Source organism: Schistocerca americana, chromosome 3 (assembly GCF_021461395.2).
Source record: "Schistocerca americana isolate TAMUIC-IGC-003095 chromosome 3, iqSchAmer2.1, whole genome shotgun sequence".
NCBI classification, from domain to species: Eukaryota; Metazoa; Arthropoda; class Insecta; order Orthoptera; family Acrididae; genus Schistocerca; species Schistocerca americana.
In genome coordinates this window covers 971,532,172-971,558,827 of record NC_060121.1, presented here as the reverse complement: position 1 = coordinate 971,558,827, position 26,656 = coordinate 971,532,172, and the positions used below count along the sequence as shown (strand labels likewise).

The following is a 26,656-nucleotide window of genomic DNA, read 5'->3' as shown; positions in this document are numbered from 1 at the left end:
CATTCCGTTAGAGATACTGGTAGCCTTGAGAGAACCAGCCATGACAAAACTCGTCCATCTGATGAGCAAGATGTATGAGACAGTCGAAATACCCACAGACTTCAAGAAGAATATAATAATTCCAATTCCAAAGAAAGCAGTTGCTGACAGGTGTAAAAATTTCTGAACTATCGGCTTAATAAGTTTCAGTTGCAAAATACTAACTCAAATCCTTTACAGAAAAATGGAAAAACTGGTAGAAGCCGACCTCACGGAAGATCAGTTTGGATTCCTTAGAAATGTAGGAACACGCGAGGCGAAACTGACCCTATGACTACTCATAGAAGATAGGTTGAGGAAAGGCTAACCTACGTTTATAGCCTTTGTAGACCTAGAAAAAGCTGGAATACTTTCTTTCAAATTCTAAAGGTGGCAGGAATAAAATACAGGGAGCGAAAGGCTATTTACAACTAGTACAGAAACCAGATGGCATTTGTAAGATTTGAGGGGCTCGAAGGGAAGCAGTGGTTGAGAAGGGAGTGAGACAGGTTTGTAGCCTATCCCAAATGTTATTCAGCCTGTATATTGAGCAAGCAGTAAAGGAAACAAAAGAAAAATTTGGAGTAGGAATTAAAATCCGTGGAGAAGAAATAAAAACCTTGAGGTTTGCTGATGACATTGTAATTCTGTCTGAGACAGCAAAGAAATTGGAAGAGCAGCTCAACAGAATGGACAGTGTCGAGAAAGCAGGATACAAGATGAACATCAACATAAGCAAAATGAGGATAATAGAATGCAGTCAAATGAAATCGGGTAATTCTGAGGGAATTAGATTAGTAAATGAGACACTTAAAGTAGTAGATGAGATTTGCTAGTTGGGAGCAAAATAACATGTTGGTCGAAGTACGGAGGATATAAAATGTAGACTGGCAATATCAAGAAAAGCTTTTCTGAAGAAGAGAAATCTGTTCACATTGAGTATAGATTTGTGTGTCAGGAAGTTCTTTCGGAAAGTATTTGTGTGGAGTGTAGCCATGTATGGAAGTGGAACATGGACAATAAACAGTTTAGACAAGAAGAGAAGAGAATAGAAGCTTTTGAGATGTAGTGCTACAGAAGAATGCTGAAGATAAGGTGGGTAGATCAAGTAACTAATGAGGAGGTACTGAAAAGAATTGGAAAGAAGAGAAATTTGTGGTACAACCAGACTAGACGAAGGGATAGGTTGGTAGGACACATTCTGAGACATCAAGGGACCATCAATTTAGTGCTAGAAGGAAGCATTGGGGGGGGGGGGGGGGCGGAGGTAAAAATTATAGAGGGAGACAAAGAGATGAATACAGTAAGCAGATACAGAATGAACTAGGTCACAGTAGCTACTCAGAGATGAAGAGGCTTGCACAGGATAGAGTAGCATGGAGAGTTGTATCAAAAAGGTCTTTGGACTGAAGACAACAACAAAAGCATGATTCAGTATGGATGAATACAGTCTGTGTGCTATTTCCAAGAATTCTCTGCCATTCATTGCAAAAATGGCTCTGAGCACTATGGGACTTAACATCTGAGGTCATCAGTCCCCTAGAACTTAGAACTACTTAGAACTAACTAACCTAAGGACATCACAAACATCCATGCCCGAGGAAGGATTCGAACCTGCGACCGTTGTGGTCGCGCGGTTCCAGACTGAAGCGCCTAGAACTGCTCGGCCACACTGGCTGGCCATTCATTACACAATGAATTGAAAATTCTCTGTTCTCAGGAAACATATGCTTGATAATATTGAAGTCTGATGACTGAATGGAGAGGAGGAGGGGATACTGGCAGAATTGAGCCAGTGTGGTCTGGTCAGAAGTTGTGCCAGGATGTGTCAATCGGTAACAATGTTGCCTGTAAAGGGAGATATCCCAGATTATATTTCTGGTACAGCAAACAGTCTTAATTGGCCAAGAATTCCAAAAACAAATGACTGGAATAGTACAGAAATCTGAGTGTTCTTGCCTCAGAAAGCTGCTGTGTTTTGGGATGTAAGTGTTCCCATTATTTTGTATGCAATCTGTGTTCCATCTCTTGGGATAATTCTACTTTTATTTAGGGCATAACATATATTTAACTTATTGAAAGAAGTCAAAACAGGTTAATAAAACATGAAACTGCAGAAGACATAAATAAAAATAAAAATTAAAAGGATCATAATTTAACCTACAGTATAAGAACTTACTTCATTTGCAAGTCTTAATAAGGTGTGAGGGAAGACGAAGGTTTAAGCAATGGCCTGTTAGTAGGAACCACGTGAATCATTTGTGAAAACCTTGGAAACCGTATTGGGATAGCTGGATCAGTTTTACAGCCTGTATCCTCTTCATATGAACTGATTTCTTACTTCGCATTGCATTTTGGTTTCTTGCAGTTGCAAGAAAAATATTACAAACTTCTAGCACAATTAGATGGCCGTAAAATATTACAGAGAAGATTAGGAGTTCACCGTGGGAAAAAGTTCAACTTGTGCTTAAAAAACAGTAGTTTCTTGTTAACAGTCTACAGCAACTCGTTTGGAGCTTCTTCTAAATGTGTGTTACAGAGAGCTGCACACTCTATTGAACAATTATTAAAGATGTTTTCCCAATATAATGGTCATTCCTCCATCTTGCTTCGAAATGAAACATTGTTTGAAAGTTGAGAAATATTTTCAGTCGTATTATACATCTGCCGACTGCTCAATATCTAAACAATGAGTAGTTACTTTTACTCCTTTCATTATGTGTGTTCCACCCAGGAATTTTTAGCAGCATATCCTGTGCAAACAGATTCTTCTCTCCAAAAGAAGGTTTACTGTTTGCTGTTTTATCCATTTTCTTACCTTTGTTTGATGCTTGTACATTATTTTGTAGGTCCCCCGCCAGCTCCCTGTCCCCACTTGAATAAATGGCTTGATCACCTGGTTCTCCAATGTGGCCTGTCCAGTAAAAGGAATGTACAATGCCTTAAATTTTTAACTCTTACAATAATAATATAATTTCAAGTCTCATTTATATGAAAACAATCGCATTTACCTAGTACAAATAAGGGTTGCTGGAAATTAACTCTGCCATAGTCCTGTGCTTGAAACCATCTTTTTTATTTTATTTTAGCAAACAATGGCAGATGCTGTTTCAGCTCTTCCTAGGAATTTCAGTGCTGCTGGTCATCTTCTTGAGTCACATTTTCCCTGTCTTTTATTTAAACTCAAATTTAAAATCCATGCAAGGTCACCACAGAATAAATGCTTTTTGTGTTCACAGGTATGTCATTCATGTTTCAGACTTTTGTTAGCTACAATCTAGATCAATGCATTGGTCTGTGGAAGGACCATTATTTGGATCAAATGCACAATTCTGGCCTTGAATTTCCTGTAGTTTTCTTAAAGCATTGCAGATACATGAGATACAAAGAATGAAAGTGGGCACTGACGGATTAATACCAACATTTAACTGTTTGACATTGGAATAACAGGGTTACAAACTGCAAATATAAAAATATTGGAACCTGTGGTTTGTCAAACAAGGAAGACTTAGAAAAAGAAAGGATCCAGAGAAGAATTATAAATGAACTCGAGATAAAAGAAATGAGATGTAGATCCGAGGATTCAGCAATGCTGGTTTCATATTCCAGGTTACCAGCTGTAAATTTAAATGTAATTCAGAAGTCTTAAGATTTGAACAAAATACAGGGTGTTTGTAAATGAAAATCAGGGTTTTAACACTTTATAATATTTACTGAATTAAACTTAGTTATAAATGATATGTCAATTCTGGCTGAAGTTAGGTTTTGATCCTCCAAGTGATAACATTCGTAGATAGTATCATCAGTTTGAAGATACCGGCTGCCTTTGTAAAGGGAAGAGCACAGGATGACCAACAGTTAGTGAAGATACTGTTGAGCGAGTGAGAGAGTCGATCACTCGTAGGCCAAAGAAATCAGTCCGGAAGGCTAGTTGTGAATTACAAGTTTCCGTGTTGACTGTTTGGAAAGTTTTAAGAAAACGCATACAACTACGTCCCTACCATTTACAGTTACATCAGGCTCTAAAGCCGGCAGACCATGGATTACGTGCCAACTTCGCAAACAAAATTTTGTTTCATGATGATGAATATTTTCTGGATCATGTTGTCTTCAGTGATGAATTGACCTTTCACCTTAGTGGACATGTTAACACTCACAATGTGCGCATCTGGGGCTCAGAAAATCCTCACAAGGTGGTTCAAATGCAATGAGATTTCCCTAAAGTGACTGTATTTTGTGCCATATCCCGGCGGAAAGTTTATGGACCTTTTTTTGTGAACTTACTGTAACTGACACTTCTTAGTTTGATACACTAGAGCAATGGCTCTTCCCTCTGTTGGAAGAAGATGAGCCAGGGAACTTCATTTTCCAGCAAGATGGCGTACCACCTCATTGGCATAGCCAAATACGCGATTGGTTGAACTTCACTGTACCCAAGCGCTGGATAGGCTGCAAGGGGCCCAATGACAAGGCTTGCTTTGCATGGCCTCCACATTCACCCGACCTAACGCCATGCAATTGTTTTCCTTAGGGCCTTCATCAAGGATCGTGTGTATGTGCCTTCGCTACCAGCAGACCTCCCTGAATTAAGAAACCGAATTGAAGCAGTTGTTGCTACAGTCACTGAAGACACACTTATCAACATTTAGGAAGAACTCTGCTATAGACTTGATGTGTGCCGTGTGACAAATGGTGCTCACATTGAACATTTATGAGGTTCTTGGTAAAACTGTTTGAGTTGCTCTTTCACTTGACATATCATTTATAACTGTAAGTTTAATATACAGCATTAAAACCCTAACATTCATTTATAAACACATTGTACTGTTAAGAAACTACATAGAAAGAAAAAAAAATTGAAAATGTGTAGCAGTTGGTGTCCTTTTGCATTTAAACCTCTTCCAGTCTTGCACCTGTTATTATTTTACTATCCCTTCCGTAAACATATGCCGTCGTCATTCCTTTGTGCAGAAAGTGCGTTGTGGTCTTGATGTGCTTTTTTCTGTCTGCAGTATGGTAATTCCACCAAATATGGAAGCTCAACACCATCCACTACATTGCATTAATTCCCTTTGTCAGACGTTGTGAGAATGGAGGAAATGGTAACCTCTTAGTTATTAATGACTACGATGATATTGCAGCTGGACGTGATGGTATTACTATTGACTCACCGAGAGTCAGTGCTAATCGGAGTTGTTGGTTGTTGTAACTATTTAATATGAGACCAGGCTAAAGTAACCTGAATATGGCACTGTTCATGAAGCAATCAACTACAACTGAAAAACAGATTCCCGTGAATCCCCATTGAACAAGGCACTGTACACTGATGTGAAGGGCACATGGAAAGACATACAAGAAGGGCAAGTTAGCACTGCTACACGCATACACGTGTGTGAGTTGCCAGAAGACAGTGCAGTGGAAACCTCGCCATGCACGTGCCTCCAGCAGCCGGCCTACGCTGTTACAGTTGGCGTCTGCTGCAAACACGCACATGCACTGACACAACACTTGGTGCACACAGCCTAGTTGCAGGATATAACAATAGTATATGTGCAACTGACTTAAAAGCATTGACAGTGTGACGGGTTTTCCAGTCACCACTACTTGTTTACTGTAATGACATATAATGGTTGAGTAGGACGTCCCTTTAAACAACATTAATAATAATGATGTGCTCAACATATTATCATACCACTGTAATTATTTTATTTAGCATGCTTCATTGTGAGATTGGATGAAATGACAAAGAACATCCCAAAACAATGAATTACATATCCATAGGGTGTAGTAGTGTGAACATAAATATGTGTTTCACAAGATTCAAAAATGTCCTTCTTAGAAGTTTGTATTAGTGGGTGGGGATGACAAGCCTTTCGATTTTATTCTTAGGGACTGTTTCTCAAGAGAAAAGCTGCTTTTGTTGTTTTGATCCCAACAAATCATGTAAAAAAATAGAAAGCAAGTTAATTTAGTTCAGTAATTGATATACAAATGAACCATTGTTGAAGTTAGATATAATGCACAAGTATACTTTAAAATATGTTTTTAAAGTAATTATTAATTAAGTGCTCATAGTGATCTTGTCTTGTTGTAGGTGAAAACAAAGCCAATGCAAATGAAAGTAGTGGAGTTGGCAGTATTGCAGGTGGTGGTAGATATGACAACCTTGTGGCAATGTTTGATTCTAGGCACAAAAATGTGCCATGTGTTGGTGTCAGCATTGGAGTAGAGCGGATATTTTCTGTCATGGAAGCACAATTGGCAGCAAATAATTCAAAGATGCGTACAACTGAAGTGGAAGTTTATGTGGCTTCTGCACAGAAGAACCTGCTGGAGGCCCGGATGAGTCTCTGTAGGGAGTTATGGGATGCAAACATTAAGGTCAGAACATTCATTTCTACTAAAGGAAGTGGAACTTGACTTAATCATTATGATAATCTACTGTTTCCTGGTTGCATAATTTTAATAACAGAGATGTACTGTGTTTTATGTAAAAATCTGACATCCAGCCTGACCCCCCACCCCCACCCCTCCCGCCCTCCTGATTCCTCCCATTTAACCAACCTGTGGTCACCTTCCAGGAATTCCTTAGCTCCAACTTGACCCCACCATCCTTTCCCAGGTCCTTTCCTGGTGTTCTGTTTCCTACTCAAGCTATACAGCATCCTACTCAGTTTCTATACTACTCACACTTCCAACCCACCGTCACAGGGATCGCAACCCTTTGAAGAACCTACCCAGTCCCCCGATCCAGCAGTTCCTACCAACCAGCTGTCCAGCAAGATGAATGGCTACTGCCAGACTGTTGCCAAGAACAAAGTTGACCAGCTGGTAATACAAAATACGTCTGAGCATAACATTCTCAATTTTAATGGTTGCTTCACAACCAGAACTGCCTGGATCCTTCCCTCCCCCAACAGCTTTTCTGAACTACTCCTCTGGGAGTTGTCCTTAACAATACATCTTCCACTCCTGTAATCATCCTGACCTCAATCTCTGATAATCCTCTGTCCCCACACCTTGCACCAAGCAGTCGCCGCTGCTTCCGTCTTGTCAATCCCTCCCAAATTACTGTGGAAGCTATAGTCTGTTCAGAATTGCTTTAGGATTGACAGTTCAGCAGGAGCAGATGGAGGTGTAGAGCAGAGTTGCCACATCTAGTAGGGACTTACGCGCAATTTTACATTTCATTCAGCTGACTCAAACTCACAGCTACTGACACTGTGTAAGTATGGAACTGACATCAATGTCTTGTGGAGGACCTTCACTTTGTTTCCATTTAAATTTATTTGTGGCAACAAGTTATTAAGATGATATGTACACGTTACAAAAATGCACTTTCTGATGACGTTGCCAAATTTTTGACATGTAGGGTAACTTTTTCATTATTGAAGTTGGGTGAACACATTAAGTGAAAGAAATCTTAAGAATACTTCATATTTCCATCTGCTGCAAACTGAATCTGTCAGAGTTTCCTAACAGGAGATACTGTTAGTTAAATATTATGCTCAATGATCCACTTGTGTGTCAAGTACTAAACACTTGCCTGTAGGTCTGTAATTAGCCTGTTATTAAGTTTCCTGATCCATGTTCTTATTTCTAACAGAGCAGAAGATAATGTAATTAGATAGATAAAAAACTACTCACCAAGTGGTGGCAAACATGCACATAAAATGAGGTTGTAATTAGGCAAGCTTTTGAACCCAGTGGCTCCATTAGGCGGGAGGTTTGAAAGGAAAGGAAGAGAGGTGAAGGAAAAGGCCTGGAGAGGTCTAGGAAAAGGGGTAGATTTCGGGAAAGTCAGCCAGAATCGCGTGTCGGGGAGACTTACCGCATGAGTCTTTCCTCTCATCCTGTGTAGTTGTGTGTGTGTCCTGCTGCTGCTTTGTGACAAGATTTTTTTTTTTTATCTAGGGTTAAATTATAGAGCAAAAAATAAGATTTATGCATGTTTAACACAATGACAAAATGTATCTTAAATGGGGCAACTGGTATTGAGGGAAATGCCAAAGTAATACAGAACAGTACTTCAGTATTGCTATTGTATTGTAAACAGTGATATTTGCTGAATACCTGATATGAACTTGATTTGGACTTAGATACTGATAATTCCTTGTTATCAAAATCTCAAATCTTAAGAAAATATAATTTTGTTATGTTGGCACTTAGCATTGTAAACTGTCCATTTCAAACATGCCTCTGTATACTCAAGTTTCTGTTGTGATAATGGTACTCCAGTCAAATGTGTAAATTTATTATTATTATTATTACTATTACTGGGAATATAACCATTAATTTGAACCGTGTTAACTCTACCAGATTGAAATGGCAGTGGTAAGGTAGCAATTGTAGTCCTATACGTTTTTTCCAGTTCATAGACTTTGTATTTTTGGAACTACGGTTTATGGAGAGATACTAGTTCCATAAGCTCCATGTTTCTAAAGTTATCACTTACATTACTGTTTCAAAGCTTAACCAAACCAATAATTTTCCCCTTTCACTTTATCAAGGTGGGTGCCTTGTGAATAACAACTGAATGGCAAGATGAATTATCTAGAACAATTGATCATACTTTTCCCAGATTTTGAATTAATGCATGCATGCACCTGTCGATGATTCAGTGCTTTTGCTTTTCAGTGAATGGTCTTCTTTACTCCTGAAGTTTTCACATTTCTGTTTCTAGTATTGGTGAAGTGAGTGTAGTTTTATTTGATATGAACAGAGAGGTAAAAACAACATTGGTCCTAGACCAGTATTGCTTGCACCAAAATAGGGTTTGATGAGGCCCTTTACTAATTCTTCGTCACACCCAATTTTTTCAGAACTTGATGAGCCAAATGCTCTGCATGTTTCGACCTCCAACACTTCCCATTGGGAGATTAGGTGTGGTGAGGTTGCATCACCCTTACCACACAGCCTACACTTAGGGGTTTCTTTCTCTGTAGCCATGAGTTTAGTCTGTCTCCTCTTCAAGCCCAGGTTTGCATAACTTCTCTTAAAACATGGCTTTGGCATCATTTGCTTGCCATGTTTTTGTTTTTGAATCATAGTCCAGTATTCTACATACTGCCTTCTAGTCCAGTTTTGTAGTCTTGATATAACCATCCCCTTAGTGATGATGAGGACAGGCTCTGATACAATAAATGGAGTCGTTGCAAATGTCCTGGGCAGCCTGTCAGCTCGTTCATTACCACTAATTCCTGAGTGACCAGGGACCCACAGCCGATTTACCATGTTGCTTTCTCCTAGCCTCACAAGGACTTCATGGCATTCGACAACGATCTTTGTACTGCTTGTAGGGGCTGCTAGAGATTTCAGACACGCACGGCTGTCTGAATGAATGGACGTGTCACGATACTTGTAGCACGTATGCAGATTCTTCTCCACAAGTAGTCTGACAGCAGATATTTCCAACTGCAATACAGTGGCCAGCTTCCCTAGAGACGATGTGTTCTCTAGTCCTGGCTGTACCTGTATACTCTGGCCCCAGCATTTTCATCTGTTTTCGACCTGCCAGTAAACCAGACTGCGTCCTGCATGTTGTTGTGCTTCATTGTTCCACTGCTCCCTACTCCAGTTGTTACATGGAAAGGCTTAAAGAAGCAGGTGGAAGTTAATTTAGCACATTCCCTACATTGCTGTGGGGTTTAGCATGTCCTAAAGGTACCCAGTTGTTTCCAGTTTTCAGCCTGCGTGCCCATGCCACTGCATCTGTTTTAATCCACAAGTGTAATTGGGGCAGGTCCGGCTTGGTTTCTATCCCAGCGGTGGATGTACTGCTAATTCTGCCTGTTATGATTAAGCAGGCCAGTCTCTGCAACTTGCCAAGCTCTTAAGCAACCACCTTCTATTCTTCTTGGTTCCACCACACTGTAGTCCTGTAAATTATCATGGCTCTTACCACAGTGTCGTATATCCAGTACATACTCGTGGGGTTTAGACCCCACTTTTTTCCAAATGATCTTGTAGTATTCATAAGTGTACCATTTGCTTTGGAAAATATTTTTACACCATGAGATCAAAAGTATCCGGACACCAGACCGAAAATGACTTAAAAAGTTTGTGGCACCCTCCGATGGTAATGCTGGAATTCAATGTGGCGTTGGCCCACCCTTAGCCTTGATGACAGCTTCCACTCTCATGGTCATACGTTCAATCTGGTGCTGGAAGGTTTCTTAGGGAATGGGAGCCCATTCTTCACGGAGTGCTGCACTAAGGAGAGGTATCGATGTCAGTAGGTAAGGCCTGGCACTAAGTCGGCATTACAAAACATCCCAAAGGTGTTCTATAGGATTCAGATCAGTACTCTGTGCAGGCCAGTCCATTACAGGGATGTTATTGTCGTGTAACTACTCCACCACAGATTGTGCATTATGAACAGGTGCTCGATCATGTTGAAAGATGCAGTCACCATCCTCGAATTGCTCTTAAACAGTGGGAAGCAAGAAGGTGGTTAAAACATCAATGTAGGCCTGTGCTGTGATAGTGCCATGCAAAACAAGGGGTGCTAGCCCTCTCCATGAAAAACACGACCACATCATAACACCACCGCCTCTGAATTTTACTGATGGCACTACACACGCTGCCAGATGATGTTAACCGGACATTCGCCATACACACACCTTGCCATCGGATCAACACATTGTGTACCGTGATTCGCCTTTCCACACGACGTTTTTCCACTGTTCAATCATCCAATGTTTATGCTCCTTACCCCAAGCGAGGTGTCGTTTGGCATTTACCGGCATGATGTGTGGCTTATGAGCAGCTGCTCGACCATGAAATCCTAGGTTTCGCAATTCCCACTTAACTGTCATAGTATTTGCAGTGGATCCTGATGCAGTTTGAGATTCCTGTGCGATGGTCTGCCTATTACACATTACAATCCTCTTCAACTGTTGGCAGTCTCTTGCCAGTCATCAGACGAGGTCAGCCTGTACGCTTTTGTGCTGTATGTATCCCTTCACATTTCCACTTCACTGTCGCATTGGAAACAGTGGACCTAGGGATGTTTAGGAGTGTGGAAATCTTGCGTACAGACGTATGACACAAGTGACACCCAGTCACCTGATCACGTTCGAAGTCTGTAAGTTCCACAGAGTGCCCCATTCTGCTCTCTCATGATGTCCAATGGCTACTGAGGTCGCTGATATCGAGTACCTGGCAGTAGGTGGCAGCACAATGCACCTAATATGAGAAACGTATGTTTGGGGATGTCCATATACTTTTGATCACATAATGTGAGGTGTCCATGATACTTTCACAATCAGTGCCCATGGTAGTTACGCATATTGCATTAACCCCTTTACTGGTAGAGGTTTGTTGCAGAAGTATGTGTCCTGGAAATGCTTCCTTGTGGATGGTACTTTTTCTTGGGGCCAACCCTTAGGTCCCAATTTTGCACCAGATTTGCACAATGCTCAGTGTGTGTTATGCCATTGTTCTATTAGTACTAGCAAATTTGCAAATTTTTAGTACAAGTAAATTATCTGCATGCCCTAGGCAAAAGTAGTCTCTAGGATTTAATTCTTCAACAAGTTCATTCACCAGTAGGTTCCACAGTAGTAAGTGCAGAACACCTTCTTACGGATACACAGTTTTCTCATTCAACATGGTGGCTTCTATCTTCCATTCTTAATCAACCTATATATGTTGGTCATAATGCCATGCTCTTCTACAGTTCTAATCTAGATTCAAAGGTTCTGTTGCTAAAAGCCCCTAAATAGCCAGAGAGAGTGTAGAGCTTTTTCCACCTTGCCAAAAGGTGATTAAGTGATGTTAGACAAGGTTTGCTGGTTGGTGTATGTCTTGGTTTTCATGTAGAGGACCTCACTTAACCTCTTTTTCATAATAAGCACAGCAATTGGTTTTTATAGTGTTTTTTAGAGACAGGAGAACAAACTGTTTGGTCTCATATCCGTAGTCTTGGTATGATCGATTCTCTCTGACTTCAGAATGAAAATTTCCTCCAAGAATTAGGAATGACCCCTGCTTGTTGCTGAACAGCTGAAATGTCCCTAGTTTTCTTGAAGTCAGCACATTCTCTGGCAGATTTCCAGCTTTCCCATTAGCTACCCGTAAACCAGTACCTCACTGCAGCTGAATCTTGGTCTGTGGTGTCTGCCAACTGGCGTTGAGGGAAGTGAGTCTTGAGGAGCACATCCAGCATCTCACATGCTGCTCTTGTATACTCACAATCCTTCTTCCTGAGTGTGCCTGCTGGATTGTTTGATATTCTAGTGACGATTTAATGAAGTCTGGCGCATGTAGCTGTATTTTTCACCTCCTCACAGAATGCCTTGCAGGATATTCCCTCCATTGTTCCTGATCTGTATTAATGACGTAGGAGACAATCTGAGTAGTCCTGTTAGATTGTTTGCAGGTGATGCTGTCATTTACCTTCTTGCAAAGTCATCAGATTACCTAAATGAATTGCAAAATGATTTGCTAAGATATCTGTATGGTGCAAAAAATGGCAATTGACTATGATTAAAGAAAAGTGTAAAGTTATTCACAAGAGTACTAAAAGAAATCCATTAAATTTCGAATAAGTGATAGGTCACAAAAATCTGAAGGCTGTAAATTCAACTAAATATTTAGGGATTACAATTACAAATAACCTAAATTGGAATGATCTCGTAGATAATGTTGTGGGTAGAGCAAACCAAAGGCAGCAATCCATTGGCAGAACATTTAGAAGGTGCAACAGGTCTACTAAAGAGACTGCTTACACCACACTTGTTCGCCCTATTCTGAAATATTGCTGTGCGGTGTAGGATCCACATCACAGGTGACTGATGGATGACATCGAAAAAGTTCAAAGAAGGGCAGCCCGTTATGTACTATCATGAAATAGGGGAGATAGTGCCACAGACGTGGTACGTGAATTGGAGTGGCAATCATTAAAACAGGGATGTGTTTCATTGCGACGGGATCTTCTCATGAAATTTCAATCACAAGTTTTCTCGTCTGCTTCAGTAATTCAGTAAGACCCAGGACGGGAACAACTGAATTATATTCTCTCCCAGGGTTTCGACTACCTGTTATTGTGCCCTGAAATGAGAAATATCCTGCCCACTATTCTTCCCAATCCTCCCACAGTGGTATTCTGCCGTCCACCAAACCTATACAATATACTCGTCCATCCTTACACAACCCCTGCTCCCACCCTTACCTCGTGACTCATACCCCTGTAATAGACCTAGATGCAAGACCTGTTCCATACATCCTTCCACCACCACCTACTCCAGTCCAGGGATGAACATCACCTATCCCATCAAAGGAAGAGCTACCTGTGAAACCAGCCATGTGATCTACAAGCTAAGCTGCAACCACTGTGCAGCATTCTATATGGGCATGACAGCCAACAAGCTGTCTGTCCTCATGAATGGCCACCAACAAACTGTGGCCAAGAAACAAGTGGACCACCCTGCTGAACACGCTGCCAAACATGACATCCTTCATTTCAGTGACTGCTTCACAGCCTGTGCCATATGCATCCTTCCCACCAACACCAGCTTTTCTGAATTGCACAGGTGGGAACTCTCTCTGTGATACATCTTATGTTCCCGTAGCCCTCCTGGCTTCAATCTTTGTTAGTCAATGTCCTCACCCATCCATCCCCTTCCCTGTTGCCCCCCTATGGGCCTGAGGGTTAGAATAGGCCCAAGGTATTCCTGCCTGTCATTAAGATGTAAGTAAGATGAGTCTCTCACTTTTTGGCCTTTATGTGATGGTCCCCTGTGGGGCTTGATTTCCAATTTTCAAAAATTTTCCCAAAGATGGGGCAATTGGGGAAGGGCACCTTACATGGTGCATAAAGTCCATTGTGCATTGAGATCTTCGACCCACTTTATCATTGTGGCATTGCAGTCCCACTCATCCTCTGTACCTTGAGTGAGAACACCTTCCTGGGTGCGTTTTCCTCCACCCACTATGCAGTGTCGTTTTCTGCGCCGATGAAGACCATGGAATTCTTTGCACCTCATATCCAGCACGGTAGCCAGTCCGTTGTGGTGGTTGTAGCCCCCTGACTACACAGGGATCACTATGCTGATGCCTGTGCTGTTAGCTCCCCACATATGCCAAGGGGTAGATGCCCATCCCCCTGGGGCATCAGGATTCGTGGCAATGGCCATTCTGCCAGGTAGCCTTTGCTGCTGCTAGGTGGTGCCCATGGGGCGGGCTCCTGGTCAGAGTGGGTGGCATCAGGGCAGGTGACGCACGATGAAGTGTGCCACGTCATCACTTGCTGGTGTCCAAACGCCAGCAGTGTCTAAGCTTTCCAAGTCTCAGTACAATGCAAGGAAGTACGATCCTAAATTGTTCCGATCCCTGTCCACACCATGGGAGGAACACCAGGTTAAGGATGGCATTGAACCTTATTCACCCCAGTACCTTGTATGTGTGAGAGCTGATGGGGACTCCTTTGTCTTGATGAAGCCTCAGTTTTTTAGAGAGCATTTAGAGGACAGGTTTGGGGAGGTGGAGGGCTTGTCCAAAATGCGGTCAGGGTCAGTCTTGATAAAAATGGCATCCTCTGCCCAGTCATGGGCATTACTCACTTGTGACAAGTTGGGATGTTTCTGTTACCATCACAAGAGCTTAAATATGGTCCAGCGTATTACATTCCACAGGGACCTTCTTTTACAATCTGACAACGAGCTGTGCATGTGCTTAGAGCAACAAGGAGTTCATTTCATCTGGTGTGGCTATCAGGGTCCGACCGATAATCAGGTTGCCATCGGTGCCTTCATCTTGGCTTTCGAGGGTGGCACATGTCCCGAGAAGCTCAAGGTGATGGTCTACCATTCAAGCCATATATCCCTGCCCGAATGCAGTGCTTTAAGTGCTGGAATTTTGGCTGTATGTCTCCCCGCTGTACTTCCTGCATCACATGTCGAGATTGTGGACATCTGTCCCATCCTAATATATCATGTGCCCTGCCTCATATCTGTGTCAACTGTGGAGAGCATCATTCCCCTTTCTCACCAGCCTGCGGGATTTTACAGCAAGAAAGGAAAGTTATGGAATACAAGACCCTGGACGAGTGACCTACACTGAGGCCAAGAGGAAATTTGAGCGCCTACATCCTGTGGCTATGCCACCATCATGAGAACAGTTGTAGCCACATCAGTTCTGCGAGTTCCTGTCGGCTCTCAGAGCTGGAAGACTACACCTGCCCCCTTGATGGTAGGGGGCACTTCCCTCCCTGTTGCTCCCGCACCATCTACCTCGGGAGCACTGTCCTCCCAACCATCAGGGACACCAGTCCCCACTTCTCATCTGGAGAAGCGTAAGTCTTCTTCAGCTCCTTTCACTAGGAAGGGGTGCCTTGGGTCATTCCCTTCCCAGGTTTCTGCTAGTGGGAAAGATGACACCCGCTAGTGTCTGAAGTGCCCAAAAGCAGCATATCATAAGGCTTCACGATCTTCTTCAGTCCTGGAGACTGAATCAGTGAAGCCCACTCAGCCAGAGAAATCAAAGGATCAGTGAGAGCAATCCAGAAAGAAGACCCCCAAGACCAAGGGAATTGCAGTGGCACCAACACTACTGCTGCCTACAACCTCTGCATCTGAGGATGAGGTGAAGATTCTGGTGTCTGCTGAGGACCTAGATCTCATCAGACCCTCAGATGTAGCCTGTTCAGGAAATAAGTCGGTGGCAGCAGGTGACCCTGAGGCATAGACTACCTCATTGAGTGTTTCACACCGTCCCAGTCTCACGATCATGTCGTCCTCCAGCAGAATTGCAGCAGTGTTTTCCACCACTTGGCTGAGCTACGGCAACTGTTAAGCTTTATACCTGCTTTCTGCATTGCCCTCCAGGGAACCTGGTTCTCGGCAATGTGGACCCCTGCCCTTCGCATCTACAGGGGATATTACAAGAACCGTAGTGAATATAATAGTGTGTCAGGTGGAGTTTGAGTTATGTCCTGAACTCGGTCTGTAGTGAACATGTGCCCCTTCAAACCCCTCTTGAAGCTGTGGCTGTCAAAATAAGAACGACACAGGAAATAACTGTCTGCAATGTATATCTTCCTCCAGATGGTGCAGTACCTCTGAATGTATTAGCTGCACTGATTGATCAACTCCCTAAATCTTTCCTACTTCTGGGAGATTTTAACACCTGTAACTGCTTGTGGGGTGGTACCATGCTTACTGGGCGAGGCAGAGATGTCGAAATTTTCCTGTCACAATTCGACCTCTGCCTCTTAAATACTGGGGCCACTACACATTTCAGAGTGGTTCATGGTAGTTACTCGGCCATTGATTTATCAATTTGCAGCCCAGGACTTGACCCATCTATCCACTTGAGAGCACATGACAACCTGTGTGGCAGTGACCACTTCCACATCTTCCTGTCACTGCCCCAGCATCAGGCACACGGATGTCTGTGCAAATGGGCTTTAAACAAGGCAGACTGGGTAGCCTTCACATCTGCTGTCGCCGTTGAATCTCCCCCATGTGGTGCCATCAATGCTGTGATAGCACAAGTCAATACAACAAGAATTTCTTCGGCATACCGAGCGAGGTGGCGCAGTGGTTAGACACTGGACTCGCATTCGGGAGGACGACGATTCAATCCCACGTCCGGCCATCCCGATTTAGGTTTTCCGTGATTTCCCTAAATCGCTCCAGGCAAATGCCGGGATGGTTCCTTTGAAAGGGCACGGCCGACTTCCTTCCCCATCCTTCCCTAATCCGATGAGACCGATGACCTCGCTGTCTGGTCTCCTTTCCCCAAACAACCCAACCCAACCCAACCCCATATGGGCTTCACAACGCATGATGTGTCCTTCCCACTTCAGTCCCCTCTCCCTAATAACAGCCACAGTCTTCGGCATAAAATGCGATCCCTCGTTCTCTAGGGTGCCCCCGGTGAAAGACAGTCAGTTGGTGGTTGCCGGAAGTCGCTGAGCCCATTAAAGAACTTCAGTGAGCTCTACAGCGACATAAGCGACACCCTTCCGTAGGGCATTTAATAGCTTTTAAGCAGCGCTGTACCCGTGTTCGCCCCTTATAAAATGATGGAAACAGGAGTGTTGGGAGAGGTATGTGTCAATCATTTGGTGCCCCCATGTCACCTTTCCAAGATCAGACGTCTTTTTGGCTACCAGACCCCAAAAGGTGCCCTGGCATTAACATCAGTGGTGTGTTATCTACTGACGCAAACGCAAATTGAAGAGCACTTTGCTGAGCACTGTGCTCGAGCCTCTGCCTTGGAGAACTACCCCCCCCCCCCCCCCCCCCCCCCTGAAAGCTTTGTTTGTGACAGTCTTTCTGTTATGCCTATATGTGATTCAGCATCTCCGCTATATGGTATCAACTTTCCTTTTCACAACACCCTCGTAAAAACTGAGACTGCAGTTCTGTAGGTGTGTTTCCGCATTTCTTGCCTCATTTTATTCATTCATTCATTCATTCATTCATTTGATTACCCTGATCTTCATTCTGAGATGGTGTCATCTGATCAGGTAGCAGAAACTGCTTCCATTGGTTGCAGTACAGATGCTTGGGTATTTTATGTTTCATCAAGCACTTCAGTTTTTGTTTTATTCTGTGTTATCTGATTCAGTTTGATGATGACTAGTTATGTATTAGGGAGACACAACAGAGCCATGCTGTGCAAGACTAATTACCCAGAGGGGTTGCCTGGTGTCCCTGAAACTCCATTCATCCATTCATGACACATCTCATCCAGTACCCTGACACCCCTCAGCTCATATGGGTTGGGTACCTGGTGAATTGGGTAAGGTTTATGAAAATGGATGTGAGAGAGATGGGGCATTGTGTGACACACATCATGTGTGTCATTTTCTGAGGCCTGTCCAGCATGAGCGAACCTGGCAGTAGCTCTGGTACAGCTGTCATAGCTCTCAGCTTCACGTGAACGTGTAAGACTCTCCATCTGCACGGTCAGTACTTCAACAAGGCTTTGTCCCCAGAGGAGTACATTGTTCAATCAACAAGATATGTATTTCTTAGGAATATCATTGTTAGGTTGCTGCATAAGTTCATAGAATTTTTGTTTTCTGTGTTGGTAGTCTGGTTGCCATGGGTTTATTTATCGATTGGCATTTTTTTATTTGTAGTTCACTGTTCCTATTGGGAGTTTACATTTTGTCATTTGGAGATAGATAGTGGATGTGTGGATACTAGAAAATGGAGTGCCAAGTTTAAAAAAATCAGAACATTTTCAACCTATTCTTCTGTTTGAGTTCAGTAGAGGGATGACAGCAGTGGAGGTAGCCAGAAACATTTGCATCATGTGTGGGGATAATGTTATTGGACAGAGCACAGGAGGATTGTTTTGACTTTGTGACTCCATGTTCAAGAAGACCTGTGGGATTTAATGAAGAGCATTTAAACACATCAATCCAGAGTTATCCATGCCAGTGTACTTGAGAACTGGCAAATGTGATGAACTGTGATCATTCCACCATCGTGCTACATTTGCACACAATGGAGAAGGTTCAAAAATCGGTTTTGTGAGTACTGGATACTGTAAGCCAAAATTAAAAAAATCAGCTGGTGGCCATATGTGCATCTCTGCTTGCTCGTTATCAGTTGGCTCGTGAACAACCTCAACCATTTGTATCCAATATCATTACTGGTGATGAGAAATGGTGTCTTTATGTGGACATAAGGAAAAGAAAGGAATGGTTGAGCCCAAAGAAAGCAGAAACTCCCCACACAAAGACCTGCATGCATCCACAAAAGATAATGTTACACACCGTGAAACAGCAACAGTTTGGTGTACTACGAATTGCTTGCAGATGCAAGCCAAGAACAATGACCAAGAAGACTACATGAAGTGTGTGGACACACAGAATTATTGTAGGTGGTTTATAAACAAGTTTATATGGGATGATGCCATATTAATGCCATTCTTATGGCATAGATTTACTTGTAAATATTCCTTTAAAAGGCAAAGCAAAGTAACCACAGTGGCACACAGCACCAGAAAACTGAAATGATTCTGATCATGGCTTATCCATCACTCTTGCCTCTGTTGGCTATGGCAGTACGGTCATCATTTCTTTCTTATACAAACATACAGATATTTGACAGTAATCTCTTCTATAAGATTCGGCTTCTTTGAATTACATTTCTGAAGTTGGTATGATATGAAGTCATATCTGAATTGATTATTACATGTGATTAAATGTTTATACTGATTCTGGGAGTACTTTCTCAATAAAATTCTCATTATTTGCCTAAGGGGATTGGCCATTTTCAGTTTTGACATTACCATTACTAAATTTCTGTCTGTTTTTGCATTCTTGTGGAGATCTCTGAAAATATGCTGAAACTTTAAATGAAACACTCTCCTAAGCCATTTTCTGGTTCCGCGACAATAATCGTATTATAACAACTGTCACTACGTAAATTTAACTTTAATGGTGATGGACAAAGCATGCTTTGATGTTTTTTAAATAAATATTGTAGAGAATTGTATATTATTTCAGGCTGAGCAGTCCTACAAACGAAATCCAAAGTTATTACAACAGCTTCAATACTGTGAAGACTCTGGGATACCTTTAGCAGCAATCCTTGGTGAAAGTGAACTTCAGCGAGGTGTTGTAAAACTGAGAGATGTGAAGACTAGGCAAGAATCAGAGATACCTAGAGATTTGATTGCTAAAGAAATTCGTAACAGGCTGAGCAAACCCACATGATAATTTTGTGTTACTATTCAGAATTTCATGAGGAACTATCATAACAGTAAGAAGACAAAATGTACGTTGAACAGTTTTGTACACAAGTTGTATGTTTTATGATAAATACTCAAACTTGTATAAGCTGAAACAAAACATTGTTACCTCTGAGTGAAATATTGTGAATGACAAGGGATTTTTTATATATATATATATATATATATAGATACTACAGCATTAAGCTTAGACCAGTTTGTTGCAACTGTCTTAAGACCTGTTTTGTTCCCTTTTTCATGTTTGCTACCACCAGAACTGCAAGGTTTTGTCAAAAATTAAAATTTTATTGTAAACATTGTCTAGCCAGTTTTCGCCTTGGAGCCCATTACAAAGTGATACTCAGAAGCAGTCAATTGTGGCTATTGAAGGAAACATTAGACAACATATGCATCATTTGTCACATACCACAAGTGTCGTTCTTGTGAATCAGGGCACAGCATCTCTTACCAACATGTATTAGTGCATAGTCAGTGTATTTAGTCACAGCAGAGCAATAGTTTCAACTTTAATAAGTTTGTTGCATTTGGTCAAAAGTAAAGAAGTTGATCTGTGTGATATTTTATGCTGAATCACAAACAGACACAAGGAAAAGATTGCTAAAAGTTTAGTGTATGGATAAAAAAGTCCTTCAGAAGCAGAACACACATGCACCGTGGTGGGTCCTGTCCACGAGCACTCTGGGCCTGACTGCAGGCTGGCCCAAACGGCCATAGACTGTGTGTGTGTGTGTGTGTGTGTGTGTGTGTGTGTGTGTGTGTGTGTGCTTTTGAAGGAGAACTTTTCTTTCTTTAAAAGCTAAATTTTAGCAATCTTTTCCTTGTGAGTTTCTGCAATTCAGTGCCTCCCCTATGTGGTGAGTAGCAATATGTCCTTTTCATAATATTGTTATTATTCCTTCTTGGATTTTCCATTGTTTGATAGTTCTGGTTAATATCCAAGAGAGTTCTACTTTACTCTTCCGTTTAAAGTAAAAGCTTATGACATAAGATAGGTAAACACTCATGGCAGTATATTTGCCTAGTAACTGAGAGTCAAGTTTGAACCTTGCTATTGAATTGCTTCTAATTAGGTTTTGGTTGTTGTGCTTACTGAAATACAAATTCTGGGAATGAGCTACAGTTTTGTACTGGCAGCATGTATTCCAGTTAAGCACTATGTTTCTGTTTATTACGTGATTGTGTATGTTTAGGTGTTGTCATCTAAAGTTACCAGTTTTTCTGTATTCAGTTAAACTGTTAATATTTGTCTCCATACATCTTGGAGTGTTACACAGTCTAATAAATTTAATTCAGCTTAATACAGACCAATTAATTCCATACCTTTTTTAGCACTATAAGAAAACTGTAAATTAAAATTTAATGTAGGTATTGGCCATTGAAGTATTGGTATAAATCTCAGAAGCAGTGATACATCGCCCAACCATCAGTTAATGGTTGTATCTATTGGACCAGAGAAATGCTGTTTCCTGTTGTCAAGAAATCCCTGTACATTCCAAAGTTAAATTGTAATTTTTCTGACTATGAGCCTGGGGAAGCTGTGTGTACTGTATACTACCCTTCATTATCCAGGTTCTTTGAAATCACAAATTCTCAGTAACATTGATTTAGTGTGGAAGCGTAAATCTTGCTTGATGTGTATTATAAAAATATTGAAGTGAAGTGTAGAAAGTTCTGCAATGTAATTAAAAAATAATTTCTCTTATTGAGGATTTGTTGCAACTGTTTCACCACTGACTCGTACATTAATCTTATTTTCTATTTCATTGCTTGTAAATTTACATTGCATTGGTGCACTGTATTAACAGGCAGACAAATGGTGTGATATGCAGTACAAACTTGAATGGACTGTTACATTAGTCTTATGATATATAGGACAAGAAACATTGTAAGGGTGTTGGTAAACAGTGGTATATAGAATAGTAAATTACAAATGAATTTAGTTGCCATGGAAATTTAATTTATTGATTGCACCAATGAGGAATTGCTGTATGAATTGACATGTAGAAATCTTCTTAAATCATATTAAATTCTACAATGTTTTAATTAATAGCCGTCAGGCTTTCTTCATTGAGAAATAAGAAGATTGCATCATCGGTGAGATTCTGACAGCTAGTTCATTAATACAACTCCAAATTTTAACCTTGAAATTATTTTTTTTCTCTCGTATTTAGCTTAGCTTGTGATTACCACAAGGAAAATTTTACACATTTCAGTACTCAGCTGTCCGATTCTAAATTGTATAAATAACCATCATCATTTTTTTTTTTTTTTTTTCTCACCACGGGCATAGTTTTCTTTGAACATAAGCCTCTCCATTTTCTCAAGCCTTTCCATACTCCTGTCATTAGTCTGGCCAAGTCGTCTTCTCAAAATACTTCCTTCCACTAATTTTAGCCACTCACACCTTGGCCTTTTACCTTCCATTTTCAACATGTTCATCTTTTTAGAAACTCCTCTCATCTACACTCTTCACATGCCCATATAATTTTGACATTTTTTCATTTTTATCTTGCAGAGGCTCCTTAGGTATTATCTTCCTTCATTTATCATCTTTTGCATTTTCGTTAAAGCTGTTACTTCTAAAAAAAGTTGTTTCACTTGTTTGCACCACAGTTTTTTTCCTTTACCTTCATGGTCTATTTCTGTAGCATAAAATGTAATTGGTGTATAATTTATTTGGTATATCATCTTCTTAGTTTCTGGAGAGGGGGCGGGGAACACTAGTTTGTTTCATATCATTTTTGCCACAATTCTTATAAAATTATCAGCTTTCTTTGCACATTGACAAATCTTGTTGTCATTTATTCCATTTCCTCTCTTACATTCCCTAGGTACTTGACATGTTCCATCATTTTCAACTGTTCCCCAACCCAGTATCATGTTATGGGTCTATCCTTTCCCCTTGTAGTGACCACCATCTCGTGCTGCTTTGCATTAAATTTAGGCTGCACTATTGTGTAACTTTTTCAAACCTCTAATTGCTTCTGTATTTCTTCCCAATTGTTTCCTCACATCATCAAACTGCCAACAAACAATATTACTGTAATTCTGATTCCTATCTCTTTTGCCACCCTTGTGATTATGTAATCCATCACAACTATGAGATTATTTCTTTGCTTCTACTGCTCTGTTTTTTCTCCTTCCACTCTTGCACAAGTTACACTTCCCAGGGACAATTTTTTTATCCTCACTTCACTCTTCTTCTCTATTCCTTTGCTCCCAAGTGCCTCCCAAACTTTACTTCTGGATACATTGTTGTATGTTTTCTCCAAATTCAGTAAAGCTGTCGGGGGATCTCTCCTGTAAGCATAGTGGTGTTCCAGCAGTTGTCACACTTCAAATATGTGGACATTTGTGGTCTGAAATCATGGCCTGGCCTCAAACCTTACTTTTCTTCCCTATCCACTGTTTGCCAATGTCTCTTCACAACCTTCTCAAAAATTTTTATACAACGGCACATAAGAGTAATTCTCCTATAGTTTTTTAATTCCTTTTAGCTTTCATTCATGAAGGCAGATATAGTTAATCCCTTCTTCCAGTCTTCAAATGTTCTCGTAGCTGTATACAGCCAGTTTGTCTCCACTTCTTCTGCTGCTCAAATCATTTCCACACTTATTTCATCTAAAGCCAATGCATTTCCACTTTTCATGATTATCAGTGCCTTCTCAATTTCTGTTCACATTAGAGCTTTTTCTGGTTGATCCTCTTATCTCCTCTAGAACTTCCTCCAATACTTCATCTCGATTCAGCAGTTTGTCAAAATATGTACCTCGTATTTCTTTGTGGTCCTCTCATTTTTCTACCTCAAGCATTTCTTTAAGAACCATTTTTTACATTCTTCTATTTCTGCTAATTCCACACAGTTTTTTTTTCCGTCGCTACCCTGTTCCGTTGTCATGATCCATTTTTCCACCCACTTTCTCCTTTCCTTTGTGATCACGTTTTGTGCCTCAGGTGTGGAACACAAATCTTCACTGTTAAATGCCACTAATGTATGCATGTGACTTCTGTATTGAGGAATTCCTTTCCTAATTGTTCTTTATTTTTGATCATTAATCTTCCAGATCACAGGCTGTTGTTTTCACTTTTTTCTTCTTACTTTTGTTTTAGTCTATATTCCAATGTGGATACCGGTGTCAATCGTATTGTTGGATGTAACTGAATAAGTGTTGGATAAAATCTTCTTACATGAGCATATCAGTCTCTCTTCACTTTATAAAACCTGCTATCCAAAGCCAGAAAAAAGAATGATACAATGTTATTTCTGTGTTTGCAGTAATATGAACTGAGAGTTTAAAAAAAATCGTTCAAACCTTGTAACATTGTGTTCTGCAGGGATAGAGGAATAATGGATTAGTATATAGGAAAATAGGCAAGAAAATGAATAAAGCATACACATTTGTATGAAATTGAAAACTGTAGTTACAGTATGGATTTAAGTAACTGAAAATCCAGTTTCTAAAGGATAAATTCTGTTATGTATGTTTTGTTCAGACGTACATAATCTTTGGTAATTAATGAAGTTGAGATAAGAATGCAAACACAGTATTCATAAGTAAAATGAGGATTAACGCTCAAAATAAAATTGTATAAATACCCTTTGACAGATGCTCCATATGTCTTTGTTTATGAGTGTTAGTTACCATTACTGTGCCTATTGCTGGAGGTTTTCGTAGCATTTATGGTTTAATATATTTTGCACTCTTGTTTTTTTGTGTGATACACTGTGGTAGATATGACAGTACCTTTACATTTGTGTCAGTACATCATACTGGAAAATGTAACTACTTCCATATGATTAGCTTACACCAATTTGACACGTGTATGTATCTGATCATCAGTATTAAACATGTTGTATGATGATTCTTTTTAAGGTAAAATGATTTAATTTTATTTATTTATTTATTTGTATGCAGTTCTTAAATGCTTGTCTGTAGAGAGCTTTGGTGTGTTTAATCTTTTATTTGGCAGAAAGTTTTTTCTTTACAAATAAAGGTTTTCTGAACATCTCCCTTTTTCATTTTTGTACAAAGTCCATCTTATACATGAAATCATTAGCAACAAATGAAGCATGCTTGAAGGGTTTTTGAAGTTATATATATATGGTGGTTGAGCACCAACACAAGTGACAGTTCTGTTCCCTTCCTTTTAATTTCCTAGTGTTTCAAGGAATTCACATGGCCAAAGAAGCTAGCTGTGCCAAAGAATAGACATTTACTGCTCATCTTCTGTCCGTAAAATGTGATTTTATCCATTGTGATGTTCCTCATGTACTTTCCTCAATTAGATTAAATAATTATTTGTTATTAAATATAAAATAAAATCTTTGCGTTAATGCAGTTGTAAGAAAACATTAAACATGTGATATTGTATATTGTTCATGTTGGATAACAGTAAAAATAATGACTTTCAGCAACTCTGAGCCCAGGGACTTCTGTGTCTTCCTTGTAATCAAGCAAATACTTTCTGTATTTTTAGAACAATAAGGATTGGTGCATAGTGCACAGAAACACACATTAGAAAATATATATGTCTGTGTTTTGAGATCTTGATCTTTTTCGAGTAAGAGTTCACATATTCACACACAGACACCCAAACATACGTGCCCGCGATTGCTGCAAGATTTATTACTGAATATCGGTTGATGTGAATGGATGGATTTATAGTCATCCGAGAGGTGGAGATTAATATCTGGGAAGGTGGCACATTGAGTTGAGAAGACCAGGTGAAGGGGATGTTTGGAATAAGTGTTTAGGTTATGGAGGAAGGAACAGAAATTGATGTTGCTATAGCTCAGATCATCAGTGAACCTGAAGTAGACAACCGGTTTTAGGTGTTGACTGGATAGGAAGGATTTCTCCAGATGACCCATAAATAAGTTGCCATAGGATGGTGCCATATCAGTACCCAGGGCAGTGCTATGGATTTGTTTATAGATATGGCATTGGAAAGTGAAATAATTGTGGATGAAGATATAGTTAGCCAGGAGGATTAGGAAAGAGGTGTGGGTTTGGATCAGGACGATGTTGGTAAAGATGTCGTGGGGGATGTTGGTGTAAAGGAATGTTGTATCCACAGTGACCAACAAAGAGTCTGATAGTAACAGGACAGGAACTGTATGTCATGAATGTAGGCTGTGAGATTATGGACAATGGTTTGGAGTTATTGATCAACAAAGGCAGAGGTTCGTTCACTGGGATTGTTGTACTCGGCTGCAATGGGGCAAACAGTACAGGGATCTGTGGCATTGGCTTTGGGGAGTAGATAAAGGGCAGGAGTGCAGTGTTCCCCAGGGTTTGGTATTAGGTCCTATACTCTTTTTTCATTGTATGAAAATGATTTGTCATCAGTTTTGTCTAATTGTTAGTACGTATCAAATGTAAGCTGATGACCTCTGGTTACATCTAAGTGCAAAACTATTAAACCATAAGACAGCTATCGAGAATCTCAATGCTGTCCTGTGTGTACTATCGAAATGGGTACAGAATATGGGGTTAAAGCTCAACCCATCCAAAATGCAAATCATACTGGTTGGTCATTCTAGGCTTATTAGCCTGAAATATCAGGAATCCCTACCAACTTTAACGGTAAGTGGGACAAATATCAACTTCTCTCCTTCAACAAAGAGTCTAGTAGCAATAATAGGTGAAAATCTAAAGTGGACTAAACATGTAACTGTAATGTGCAGGAAGGCACCAGCGTCTGTCCATACTCTACAAAAATATAAAAAGCTCTTCACTCTTGAAATGGAAAAAAAACCCTTCTTCACACATTTACAATTCCAGTTGTCGATTACAGCAATGTTATTGTACAAGATCATTCTCAGGAAAGCTCACGGCACCTGGAAATGTGTGTGAATGCCTGAGTTCATTATATATGTATATATGATCTTCAACTCTTTGATCACATTTCACAATCATAT

The 26,656-nt window shown here is 40.6% G+C and overlaps 1 protein-coding gene across 5 annotated transcripts in view; it reads left to right on the top strand.

Annotated features, from left to right (window-relative positions):
* Window positions 1-24,743, top strand: part of LOC124605345 (histidine--tRNA ligase, cytoplasmic) — a 53,913-nt gene extending 29,170 nt beyond the window's left edge. For all 5 annotated transcript variants that reach the window (XM_047136959.1, XM_047136961.1, XM_047136963.1 and 2 more), the window contains 2 exons: window positions 6,113-6,399; window positions 19,490-24,743. In XM_047136959.1, the coding sequence (XP_046992915.1) occupies window positions 6,113-6,399; window positions 19,490-19,699 (497 nt within the window). In that variant the 3' untranslated portion in view covers window positions 19,700-24,743. The remainder of the gene's footprint in view (window positions 1-6,112; window positions 6,400-19,489) is intronic.
* Window positions 24,744-26,656: the final 1,913 nt, after the last annotated feature.